The 13,505-nt window shown below is 41.3% G+C and overlaps 1 protein-coding gene across 2 annotated transcripts in view; it reads left to right on the forward strand.

The window, feature by feature from the left end:
• Positions 1-13,505, forward strand: part of phf14 (PHD finger protein 14) — a 110,083-nt gene that overhangs the window by 26,583 nt on the left and 69,995 nt on the right. For both annotated transcript variants that reach the window (XM_072675943.1, XM_072675944.1), the window contains exons 5-10: positions 1,364-1,523; positions 2,725-2,836; positions 5,529-5,666; positions 10,545-10,691; positions 11,139-11,409; positions 12,240-12,346. In XM_072675943.1, the coding sequence (XP_072532044.1) occupies positions 1,364-1,523; positions 2,725-2,836; positions 5,529-5,666; positions 10,545-10,691; positions 11,139-11,409; positions 12,240-12,346 (935 nt within the window). The remainder of the gene's footprint in view (positions 1-1,363; positions 1,524-2,724; positions 2,837-5,528; positions 5,667-10,544; positions 10,692-11,138; positions 11,410-12,239; positions 12,347-13,505) is intronic.

The following is a 13,505-nucleotide window of genomic DNA, read 5'->3' on the forward strand; positions in this document are numbered from 1 at the left end:
GGCCTTGTAATTGGCCACATTCAGTTCAATTCAGATGTATTTGAATAGCGCTTTTCACAACAGATGCAGTCACAAAGCAGCTTTAAAGAGAGCCGGGTCCGAGCCTCTTTTGAGCAAGCTAATGGTGACTGTGGCAGGAAAAGACTGCCTCGGATCAAGAAGAAATAGAAGAAAGCTTAAGAGGAACCAAGACTCAGAACACATTTGTCCATTAGTTATTAGTCACATTATCAAACACATTGTTGGTGTTGGACAAAAACCTTGCTTCTCCAGAATCGCAACGTTTACAGAACAAGTGTATTGATGATTTGTTTTGGAGCATTTCTATTGGTTCGTTCGTCATAAGATTTTAACAGCGTTTGAATTTGGGAGTTGTTTCTTATATTATGTCATATTATGTTTATATTATGTCAAAAGGTGAAAGATGACAGAAATGGAGAAACAAGATTGTGGACTAAAGTGTCGAAATGCACTTTGAGGGTGTGATACCCTGAATGTGACCTTTCCTCTTAAGCCTCCACTAAGCATAAGCAAGGTTCACCTGTAAAGTTGCCAAGAAACCTAGGAGCCAAGGGTCTCGTAATTGGCCACATTCAGTTCAGTTCAAATATATTTGTATAGCGCTTTTCACAACAGATGCGGTCGCTAAGCAGCTTTACAAAAATGTGGGTCCAAGCCTCTTTTGTGCAAGCCAATGACAACAGTGGCGAAGTAAAACTTCCATAGATTAAAAATAAATAAATAAATAAAGGAAGCCTGGGGGTAGAGCTGGACAATATGACAATATTTTTTGCGTATAATGATACATTATGTTATCGTGATCAACAATATGCTTTTCTAGGCATATCGAGGATATTGTTAGTGCTTAATAAACTGCAGGTTTCATTACAAATAGTGTAATTAGACTGGTTTAATTAGATAAAGAGCTGCAGGTGTCTCACTGTATCCAGTCTGGGAGAGTGTCTGAATAGTGATTTTTTTATAAGAATCTGTCGCTACTGACGTATTTAGTGTGATTACATGTAGCCTTTAAATATCGTGAAATATCTAGAGGAACCAATCCTGCCTATGTAGCTGTTCACTAATCTGGTAATTACATCGTTGTTGATGGACAAAAACCTCAAAAATCTCCAAAATGGCAACTTGTGAAAGTGAAAGTTTTCAATGGAAGTCAGTGTAAAAAGATTGCATTCTAAGTCATTTTGGAATGTTTCTGTTGGTTCATTCATCACAAGATTGTAACACAATATAAGGAACAACTCCCAGGTTCAAATTATGTCAAAAGGTGAAAGATGGCAAAGATTTTTGGGTTTCAGCGACAAAATGCAGTTTGGGTGTGATGCTTATGACCTCTCCTCCTCAGGCTGCTATGGAGTTGATGGCGAGAGTGACTCAATCATGAGTTCTGCCTCGGAAAACTCCACGGAGCCGTGGTTCTGCGATGCCTGCAAGAACGGAGTCACGCCCAGCTGTGAGCTCTGTCCTAATCAGGACGGAATCTTCAAAGAGACGGACGCTGGAAGGTATGCTTCTTAATAGTACTTTTGGCTCCGGCTATAATCTTACAGTTGTCAAGGATGTGCTTTTATTTACAGTGTAACTTTGAGGATTTTGTTCTGCTGAGTTTATCAGTCATTGGCCCGTACGACTCGAAATCGAGAATTCTCAGAGAAAGACGGAGATCGAAGGTGGGAGAGGGGTAATGACAGGAGAGAGAGAGTTGGGGCTGAGAGAGACTAAGAGGAGGAGGGGTCGGGTCGGGTTGGGGTGGGGTGGGGGAGAGTTGTGTGGAGCGTGGAGACTCAAGCCACGTTATCGCTTATAGTGCTCCTCAGCTTGCCTGCACCCGAATTTGCTACTTCAGTAGAGCATGAAAAACACAGCAAATTAAAGTGTGGAGCGCCTGCTCGCCAGAGATGGATATCTTTATATTGGACTTCGGATTCCCATCCCCCAAGTCTGCATTTGAAATTTCGTGACAAGAAATGGTCAAGTTAGAGCCTATTTGAGCCGTCAAGTGAGGATTTCCTTTTCCTTAAAGTGGTGACGGTGCATAACTTGGTGAAGTGTAGTATCCTCACTGCAGCCTAGCTTTACGGCTCTGCAGTTTAGTTGCAGCCCCCCAACCCCCCCCCTTTTACCGTCATATAAGAATATTATGACCACCCCTGGTCTGGAATGAACTCGGCCCATTATATCAGCTTCATTGAACATACAGGAGCACTTCTGTAGTCCATCTGTTTCTCTGCACACTTTGTCAGCCTCCTTTCACCCTGGTCTTCAATGGTCAGGACCCACAGGACCACCACAGAGCAGGTAGTATTTGGGTGGTAGGTCATTCTCAGCACTGCAGTCACACAGACTGGTGGTGTGTTGGTATGTGAGTGGATCAGACACAGCAGACACTGAGAACAGTTTACCAACCAGGAATATCTAGCCAACAGTGTCCTGTGGGCAGCATCCTGTGACCACTGATTTAGAGTGGACAGGGAGTCCACTCGCGCCAGTGCAACTGTAACATGCCAGCACCATGTCAGTGTTGCCGCTGTGGTCATGTGAGGTCCTAACCACTGACGAACAGGGTCAAAGGATGCTAAACACATATGCACCATATGTGTAGATACAGCTTCCAGTTCTTCAGCATGCTGATATGTAGGTAAATTGATATGCGAGTATTGCTACTCTGCCTTTCAGTAATCTCCTGGCTTTGTGTTCCCTTCTAAGGTGGGTGCATGTTGTGTGTGCACTCTATGTTCCCGGGGTAGCGTTTGGAGATATTGACAAACTGCGGCCAGTCACGCTCACGGAGATGAACTACACCAAGTATGGTGCTAAAGTAAGTACGAGCACGAGCAGTTTGAGCTCGAGTACACTTGACCTTGACACTTCGTCTTTACTTTTAACAGCGCTCTTAAAAAAATAAAGGTGCCACAAAGGTGCTTTGTGCTTTATACTTCACAGCAAAAGGGCACTGCTCAGGGGAAGAGAGAGCCAAATGGAACTTTTAGTGCATGGCTTGGGGTTATTCTCTCTTTTAGTTGCTCTAGCCTTTGTTACCCTACTGGCTAGGAGATTAAAAGTGAAACCTTTTTTAAACCCATTAGATAAGAGAGATCCTACATTTTCTAAAATGGAAAAAAATCTAACTTTAAGGCTCCTGTAATAAGTTTAAGGAAATGTAGGATCCACTTTTCAGTTTGTAAAGAAGTTAAACCTTTTCTCACCCTGGGCTGAAACGTCTGGCATAGGCATACTGATTATAAGTGATCATTGATGCTGCTTATAATTAGCTGACCAATGCTGTATTCATTATTTTTATTATTATTTTAAGATGTCTGTCTCTTGGGGATTTATTTTGGGTTTTTTTTGTAGTTGTGTCCTTTGTATGTAAATGTATGTTGTGTTTTGTAATAGGCCAATTATCTTGTAACGTCTTTTTATAGTTTTTGTGTATGTATGTGTGTGTATGTGTGTGTGTGTGTGTGTGTGTGTGTGTGTATATATATATATATATATATATATATATAAACAAACATAATATAATATATAATAATATAATATACATATTATATACATTTTATTGTGGGACACAATGTTTTTTTTAAGACTGTATTGTAAATTAATTGCACATTTCATTACAAAGAGTGTGATCAGTCTTATTTAAAATTTAATGGAGTTAGGCATATTTTGAGTAAAAATCACAGTAGTCATTATTTGGATAAAAGTTTTTATAAACACCTTATTCCAATAAATATTGTATATCGTAAAAAAATGGCTTTAAATATTTTTCCATATAGCCCAGGTCTAATGTGAACATGTTTGTGGAGAAGAGTGTAGAGCTGATACATTAAAATGCAGTAAACAATGTTGTAGAATATTGCAGATTATTGCATTCAGGTTCAATTTGAACTTTGAAATTTTTTTTTATTTAAATTAAGATGGATAGAGATTGCTACTTTAATTAGTATGCTAAGTTGTTTAATGATGTTTCTCACCAGCACAGTGTGCTGCTCTGAGAAATGCTAAGTTTTGAGTATATAAACATGATGTGATTTGGATACTGAAGGGACACAAAAACAATGAATATCGCTTTCTTCAGGTTTGTTAATCTGCAAAAGTTTGGTTCACTTGGTTTATTTTGATTAGTTGAGCTACAAACACTAGCCTCTATGTAAGACACCACTACTAACTAGCAGAGCAGCATGTTATTACAGCAGACCTGGAACACAGGCCCATTCTTATGGGTGCTATGACATTCAGATCCCAGGCAAGTGTGAAAGCGCGCTGTGTGTTTCCAGGGAGCAGTTGTAGCTAATATGGACTAAGAACCACTGAATCAAAGAATCATAGTCAGAAATGAACTGTATTTCATAAACCATGGACAACCCCTATATTCCAAATAAAAATATTGCTATTAGAGCATTTATTTGCAGAAATGACACTTGCTCAGAAAAACTGCTTAAATAATACAAAGAAGTTATTATTCAAATTTATACACCGTACTAATATTTGAGCTTTGATCGCATTCAAAAATCGGTATGGTGAAATAACCTTAACTGCCAATCACAGCATGAGTCTTGGCAGACTCTCCACTAGTCTTTTACATGGCTGCTGGGTTCTGGTTCTGTGCTATAGTTGCAAGAATTCTTTAGGACACATTTCTCTCACAAGTTTTATTCCTGATGACAGTAGAAGTAACGTCACAATACCTGATATTCTGGATGGCATTCATGTGTATTTCCATTTCTAGAAGGGGTCAGGACCCAAACAGAACAAAAGTGTATATGTGAAAGTACCCTTAATCCCAAAGTTGATCAACCTATAAAGGTTTCGTAATGGTGCCGTTACTGGCTGGCACCTCTCTGGCGCCTTTCTGCTTTCAGTGGAGACATTCTGACATTTACTTTACCTGAAAGTAAGTTTTAGGGTCAGTAAGCCAGAAGAGGGCCCTTATACGGTGAAGGCAAATTACTTTTAAAAGCACTTCAAAGTCTTCTTTTAATGGTTTGTTCTTTACATTTGAAAGGAAATTGCTCCGGAAAAAGACTATTATTATTTTAATTTTGAGCTCCTGTAATGGACATATTTTCAGGTTTCTGAAACGATGACCTTCTCCTTCGTCAGGTGCTGACAAGGTCAAATAGGCTTTTAGAGTCTGCTTGGCCACCTTATCTGTAATGGAGAGTTATGCAATAAAAATGAACGTGGACATTTAAAATGATGTTCTAAGCATTTTCACATTCAACCTCTAATACACAGTCATCATGCAGAGTTCCTTGATTAACGTCTTGTAAATTAGACCTGATCTGATGTAATTAACAGAATGGACGTTGAGCGTATCGCTGCGAAGTGTCTGACAAAAACGGCGCTCAGATTTGCGGTGTGTGTTTTTTTTTGTTTGTTTTTTTTACACGAAATGGCGTAACTCTCTAACCAACTCCACCCTGCTTTTCTTTGCCTTTTCAGTACAATGAGAATTCTTGGCATGATGTGTAAGACTGTGCCTAATGGAGCGTTGTGTTGTGCAGGAGTGCAGTCTGTGCGAGGACACCCGGTTTGCCCGCACGGGTGTGTGCATCAGCTGCGACGCGGGCATGTGCCGCTCCTATTTCCATGTGACGTGTGCTCAGAGGGAGGGGCTTCTGTCTGAGGCTGCTGCAGAAGAGGTGAGGAGACGTGGTCTCAGGCCATTTAACCATGCTGTGGGTATTTTATATCCACAGTGTTCTATAACAGTGATGGGTACGCTACATGTCCAGATGTTTGTGGACACTCCTTCTAAAGAATGCATCTCGCTGCTTTTAAGTTGCAACCATTGCTGTCACAGGTGCGAATGCAAATGCACGTGCACACAGCTTGTCTGGTCCTTCTAGAAGAGTACTGCCAATAGAATAGCACTCTCTGGGGCACATAAATGTCAACATGATTGTAATAATGCCTAGTGCCAGGCGTAGATTAGAGGAGTATAAAGCCAGTGGAAGTGTGTTCATTGAAAGGATGGTGCTCCATCCAGCACTTTTGAGGTGGGGAGTTGGGGATGAGGTAGAGTGGTGTTCAATAACCTTGATTTTGAAAGATGCAATCAATATGCAGGTGTCCCAATACTTTTGTCCATATAGTGTATGTCTTAGTGTTATGGTTTTTTCAAAGTCAGTGATGATGCAACACATCAGAACCTTTACATTTACATATTTTTATATAATTGCCAGTCCCATCCACTAGCTAGAACTTCCCTTTCACATAGTACCACCAGTGCTGAGTGTGAAGACCAGCTTCATCGGAGACATGCGAAGCCCACCAACCATGTCGTTTTGTTACATCGACGAACACACCCCTACACTTACTAGAATCATGACTAGAGAGAGGGTCAGGTATGTTGCTTTTGGCTCCTGGCCATGGATGGCTGTGGCGTCAACAGGGATTGATCTTGTGATGGCAGTGCACGTCAGGGGTCATGCTTAAGGGTTCTTCCTTTTGGGGTAGTGATGTTATCTAGGCCTTGTGTTGCATTATGACTAGGTCTTGCTTTTCTTGATGAAGTGTAGCATGTTTATCCTTGCAGTATAAGAACTGCACCACCTGTTACATGGACACTCCGATGCCTGCATTACAAGCAAATTAGAAATAGATGAGAAATTAGGCCCACACTACACCAGACTAGTAGTGTCCGATGCTGAGAGCAGCCATGGTAAGTTTGGGACTGACAAGTTTGTGAGATGTTAGAAATGGTGGCCTGACTGCTCTAAAGTGGAAATTTCCTTATCTCGTCGATGATGTTCCCGTCTGGCTTTTTTGATCCTATCTTTCACCATTTTTCTTTTGATCCGTCATGGAGCTATATCCTCCTCTCATAAAGTCCATGTGTGGGAGCAGTGTTTGCTGTCCACCAGTGTGTGTGTGTGTGTGTGTGTGTGTGCACAGTGTAATAAAGCAGCCCTAAGCTGCTCTGAGTCCTTCATCATTTCAGAGGCTCTCCTCATGCAGGCGTGTTCACGCTCTGCTGCTGCCACCCAGGCACTCAGGCATGCTGGGATAAATCACACACCAGCACGGGGATACAGGAGACATTAAGATTTACGCCTGCCAACAGCCATCACCAAAAGTGGGCATGATATTGCCAAATTAAAGACGTACTGTAATGATGATCAAATATGTCACCAAATGCGGCTCCAACAAACACAGTTGGAAGTAATTCAAAGGTCCCTCTGCTGCCTTGGAAAAGAAAGGTGTTTTCCTCATTCGTGCACCAGGAGTGAGGAACTGAGGGCCCTTGTCCAGCACACTTTGCTGATTTTCTTAACCTGACAATAAATAGGTGTGCTCACTTAGGTGTGCTCAAGCAGAACAAATACAAATCTAGGCAATTCCCCACCTCTGAGAGTTTGGTGGAAAGGTGTTAGTTTTTTTTTTTTTTCTCTCCAGATTTTTAAATGAAGATGGATTGCCATTACTGATCAATGTAACCTTAATTTCTGGAGGTTAACAAATGCAGTAAAAAATAAAATAAAGATAGGGAGGCATATGTGTAGACATTTTTAAACAAGTAAATGTGATCTTAATTTATCTTTTATTATTGATGGTTGTAGTGGAATTGTAGTGGAAGTGCAGAAATAAAACTTATTTTCTAAGCAAAAAAGTATTTACAAGTAGTTTTAGCATAAATAAAATCTTTGTAGGCAAATATCATTATTTTATTGATCACTTTATTTTATTAATAGTCATAGCAGAAGTAGTTTTAGCGCTGTATTAATACAAATTTAATTGAATAGTTTAAAAATAAATAAATTACAGATATTATGCTTAAAAATGGTAAACCCTATCTTTTTATGCAAATATCATTGTAACTAATGTATATATCTCTACATATGTATTAATAGTAACAGACAGTTTTAGTATGAATAAAAATGCATTTTTTCAAAGCAAATATAATTTGTACTAATAGCAGTAGTTTTAGCATAAATAAAATTAAAAAGCATATTTCAAAATGTAAAATTCTTTTCAGCAATTAATTATCATTTTATGTTCATTCTCATGTTTAATAATGGCAGAATATGTAGTTTTTCAGCTTACTGTCAATGTAGTATCTCCACCAATCTGTAGTATCTTGTTTTGGTGTCTAAAATTAACTTATTTAGTTTTGCACTTGGGTCTCAATAGAAGCATATATCCCACCAGTCAGTGTTGAGGTTTATACTTTTATATAATACAAAATAATACACATCTTGAAATAAGGTGTTTTTTTTTGTTTTGTTTTGGGTTTTTTTCCTCTCTTCCCTTTAATACCGTACCTTCACTTTAATTACTGCCTCTTTAATTGGTCCTCCTAAGGAATCACATGGTCCAAGTATAAGAAGTTTGTTAAGCCTCGCTGTATTGGACTGTAGTCACAGTCCATCAAGTTCATGGCTCAAAAATGTAGCCCATATCGGAAAGGCCTGTGGTATAAAGGTGACGTTCTGTGCTGATAAACACTTGGGAAAAGTGCCTACTCGCCACAATCCACTTAATCCAGTCAGCTGTGCAAAGGGCCTCGTATCAACAGGTAAGCGTGCTGATAGCATCCAGCGAGACACCTTAAGCCTAAACGATTCCGCAGGCACAGGGAGTCGGAAAATGGTAGTGCTTCCAGCAGCCTCAACAGAGGGGCAAGGAGGAGGGGGGCAGGGTAGGTCTGTGCATGTCTGTGTGTGTGTTGAATTCAGGGTTGCTGAGGAGAAAATGTCGCTGTTTAAAGGCTGAGATATGAAGCGGCTCTTATAGGTTCATTCTCTTCTAAAGCTCTACCTCGCTCGAACTCCGTTTCTGAGAAAAACAGAGCTGTTACTGCTTTCAGTTCCTGGAAGTCACTTCTGTCAGCTCCAGAGTCGGCGTTCTCAGTAAAGAAGCGCGCAGCCTTTAAAAAGTGAGGAAATTTACCGACCTGTTGTTGTGGCATATTTGTCACAGTTATCTGCGCTCACACAGGCTCCAGGCTAGAGCTCGGGGCGTCATTACCAACAACCACCAAAATAGGTGAGGCTGCCTCCGAGCAGATACGCCTATCTTCACCAATAATGAAACCATACATTAGAATTATCACGCGCTCCAGGTTCGGAGGAGGCAAAAGGAAATCTGGAGAAATGGTGATGTTGGAACAACATCTAGAAATGTGAGCGGATACACTATTTCACAGCGTAGGGATTGGGCTTTTAAATCCACAAAGCTGCTTTACATGGTTTTCTATGCCCTTCACATCAGCCAGGGGGTGTAATTGGAGTGTCACCTTGCGAAAGACCAATTTATTCTTTGCTTAGATTGTACAGGTTATGGTTGAACATTGGCATATTGTGAAAATAGAGGTGAAATGAACTAGCAGAGTGATCAGTCCATCAGTATACACTGATGTGCAAACTATGGGTGGGTGATATGACCGTTTTATCATGTAATGGTAAATGTTATTGTGAAACACAATATGCTTTTATGAGTATAGCTTGGATATGACGTACACTAACTAACTTTTATTTTATTTGTATTTTTTTCTCTCCACTGTACTACATGTGGTAGTTTTCACATAGCAAATATCTGCTGCTACTAGTGCTACTGGTGTGGTAATGCTACTGGTAATGTCTGTATGTCAAAATAGCACAATAAATATTTGGAATTATTTGGAAAATGTGTTTAAATATTGTGATAGATTTTTACCACATCCACCCAGCCATAGTGCAAACATTTGAACACCTATGGTCAAAATTTCAGTCACTGTGAGTACTAAGCAAGTAATAGATGATCTGGTTTCCCATTTTTTTCATATTTTCACAGAAATCAATCACAGATGTACCACTTTTTGAGGTAGTCCATTGTGGATTTTGAGGTGTCCCATTATATTACAAACTGATGAAACTGCTACCTGAAAGCCCTTTGCTATGTTGTAAGCTTCTCCTGCTTTGTAAGCATCAGTGGTTTTCTACTCAGCTGCTTAAACAGACCCATGGCTGAAGTTTGAAATTTGCACCACCGGCCCTGAACAAGCCATAGCTCTATCTAGCTAGTTGAGGTCTGGGGTCTTGGTAAAAGTTAGCACAATTGTCTTGGGGTGCCCAAACTCTTAATGGTGCTCTTTTCTTATTTCCCCTCCATAAAATTGTACAAAACAAACCAAAAAACACTAATATGAAAATGTTTCATTTTTAATTTTAATGCCTTTTGGAGATCAGTTCATCTTCTACTCGCTTAACTATTCACAGTAACAGAAAATGTGACCCGGTCCTGAACTTTTGCATTCCACTGTACGTGTGTTATTTTCTGCTTGTTGAGTGGCTGCAAGTTGATAGCCAGCAAAAAAAAAAAAAAAAGCGGCCAGCGATAAGTAACAAAGCAAATGTTATTTGTCGCAAGCATAAACACACTGTTCACAAAGGCCCTTGCATAGTTTTGCCTAGGCAAGCATAAAGTGACCTTTACTCAACATAACTGAAGTTGTACTTGCAATGCAGGGGCTGTACAATTACCTTTATGTACGTGTCTGCACTCCATCCCTGTCTGACGGTGCTTGTGTTCCTCTCTAGGACATAGCCGACCCATTCTTCGCCTACTGCAAGCAGCACGCTGACCGCTTTGACAGAAAGTGGAAGAGGAAGAACTACCTGGCCCTGCAGTCCTACTGCAAAGTGTCCCTGCACGAGAGAGAAAAGCAGCTGACTCCAGAAGCCCAGGTGTGAACTGACACTATGCAGACAGCAGGCCTTGCAGTAACTACTGAACCTTCTACTGGCTCAAAGTAGTGAATCTATACTGAAGCTGCACCACTGAGATGTATTTACAATCTCAGCAGTTACAGTAATGAAGGAAAATGATGGCGGCTCTTTAATCTCTTGATATAAACAGGCTAAAAAGTAATGCTGGCAGACCAGGTGAAGCACCACTCAAAGAGGGCTAGCTGGAGAACGTGCCACTGAGGGTGCCCATGCTAGGCTTATGCTTACTAAAAAACCTTAATACAATTTCCTCAAATAGATAACTGCACCCAATGCCAACTGGACACCAAGAGGAAAGCTGCATTAGTATTTGTTAAGAATCAGGAATAATTACAATAAATAATTAGTGTTTTTCTTACAGTGATAACACTCATAAACAACCAGCGCCCCCCCCCCTTCTTCCAGGCAAGGATCACCACACGACTGCAGCAGTACCGGACGAAGGCGGAGCTCTCACGTAACACGCGGCCGCAAGCATGGGTGCCACGTGAGAAGTTGCCCCGCCCACTCACCTCCAGTGCCTCCGCTATTCGGAAGCTGATGCGCAAGGCGGAGCTCATGGGCATCAGCACGGACATCTTCCCCGTGGACACGTCTGATACGAGTGCCAGTATAGATGGCCGTCGCAAACACAAGCAGCCCGCCCTCACTGCAGACTTCGTTAACTACTACCTGGGTATGTGGGGCATTCAGAATTGACCCATTTTTCCAGCGGCGTTTTACTATTAAAAATAGTTTGTCCAGGCTTAAGCGTAATCTCATTACAGGAAGCTGCGTGTGTTTTCTTCATTAGATCAAATGAACTGAGTGTTGTATATAATGGCTATTTGCATTGATCTGCTTGTGTAGATAAGCCCGATGTTGGTAATGTACAAACGCTGGTAAATGGGGATAAAGGGGTGTAGTGGAGCTGGAATTACTGACTTGCATGTTCGCTGCTGAGATCCCCATGCCATCTTGGCGCATGGCAAGCTTTGAAAGGTCTTGAAATTATCGTATTAGCTTATTAGCTACATCATTTGGGGAAACATCCCATCATTATTGCGCATCGACGCTGATGAGGCTCGTCGACGACTGTGTAGAAATTCAACATTTTCTTAACCACCATTGTTGCTTCACTTAGTTGAATGCAGAAAAGCTTGCGCTCGCAACATCTGCTGCTTACTCTCCTCTAACACTCATCTCTTACTGCAAAACAGCAGGCGGAATCAGAGAATCAGTGCCAGACATGCATTCCACTCGGTAGGTAGCCTTGCAGAGAGGCTCTTGCCCTCCAAATGAGTGATGCTAAGAGCAGATGTGTGGGGTAACCTTGGGCGCACACTCCATTAGGCTCCAGTAGGAGGCCTATCCTCCATCAGCTTCCCCTCTCTCTCCCTCCCTCTCTCTCTCTCTCTCTCTCTCTCTCTCTCTCTCTCTCTCTCTCTCTCTCTGTTGTTCTTTTTTCCCCCCCTGTAACTAGATAACCATCTTTATATTGATCTGTATGTGTCCATTGGTATTCAGAGCGGAACATGAGGATGATCCAGATCCAGGACAACATCTCTGAGCAGAAGAACCTGAAAGACAAGCTGGAGAGTGAACAGGAGAAGCTGCACGTGGAGTACAACAAGGTGGAGTGGGGGGAAGAAAAAAAAAAGAAAGAAAGAAAGAAAGAAAGAAAGAAAGAAATATTTTCTATATCTCTTCTGTGGTTTGTGGCAAGCACTTGAAGTGGATTAATCGCTTGGGTCAGAATGAAGTTCTTTTTCTGTCCTCTCTCTTCTTCCTCAAGACTTGTTCCTTCAGGGAAAGTTGACCCTCAGTCTTTCTCTGCCTGAGTGTCTTCAGTAACACAAATTACGGCCCATTTATTTATCTAAATATGCCACTGAGGAGAAGGGAAAAAAATAACATGAAAAGGACATTAGCATTAGAAGTCCTTTATACAACAGAGTCCGCTCCTGCACCTTTTGTTCCTCTTGTGTCCCTGAGCATGTGATCTTGGGCAACACGTAGGCAGCGGCAGCGACGGCAGCAGCAGCGCTCCGTGAGGCCCAGTGATGAAGGGAATAAGGGAGAGGAGTGGAAGTGAAGGGAGTTAATGTTGCGTACAGTCTTTCTGCGCGACACATATTAAGCATTATTAATGGAGTGTGTGTTGCTAATTGCACCGCTCGAATTGCTTTAAGACGACCTCGGCCTCGGAAGAAGACGGTGACAAATGGCTTTCGGAGGCAGTGTGACTGTTCCTGTGCACATAAAGCAGAGATAAGTGTCAAACATGGAGGACAGTAGTCTGAATCATCGAGAAAATCAGAATGCACAAATATCAGCCTGGCAGTGAAGTCCTGATGGGGTTTTTATATTTCATACACTGTACGGACACAAGTATTGGGACGCATCGTACATTATTACATTAGTTTTACGCAAACAGAACAGTATCCTCAACTTCCAGTAATCACAAAAAGCACAAGTTTAGGAAGTCTGCAGATATATAATGAGCCACCAACATTGATGGTGCTATAGAATAGAACACTGGTTATTTTGGCGAAGTTGAATAGTGAGGCATACCCTGAACCTCAAACACAAAAAAAAAAAAAAAACATTACATAAACCCGGCCCGCTACTGAAACCCTTTTGAGGCTAAATACAAGAACTACTGCTTGGAAGCTGATGACGCAAGCTAGCTAGGCTAATCGAATTCATCTGGGCAGAAAGCTTACGCCGGGAGACCCTGCTTACTTCTTTTCAGCTAGCTCACTGCACACTGTGCTGATTGGAATCCAAAAG

The sequence above is a fragment of the Salminus brasiliensis genome, chromosome 3, assembly GCF_030463535.1.
Source record: "Salminus brasiliensis chromosome 3, fSalBra1.hap2, whole genome shotgun sequence".
NCBI classification, from domain to species: domain Eukaryota; kingdom Metazoa; phylum Chordata; class Actinopteri; order Characiformes; family Bryconidae; genus Salminus; species Salminus brasiliensis.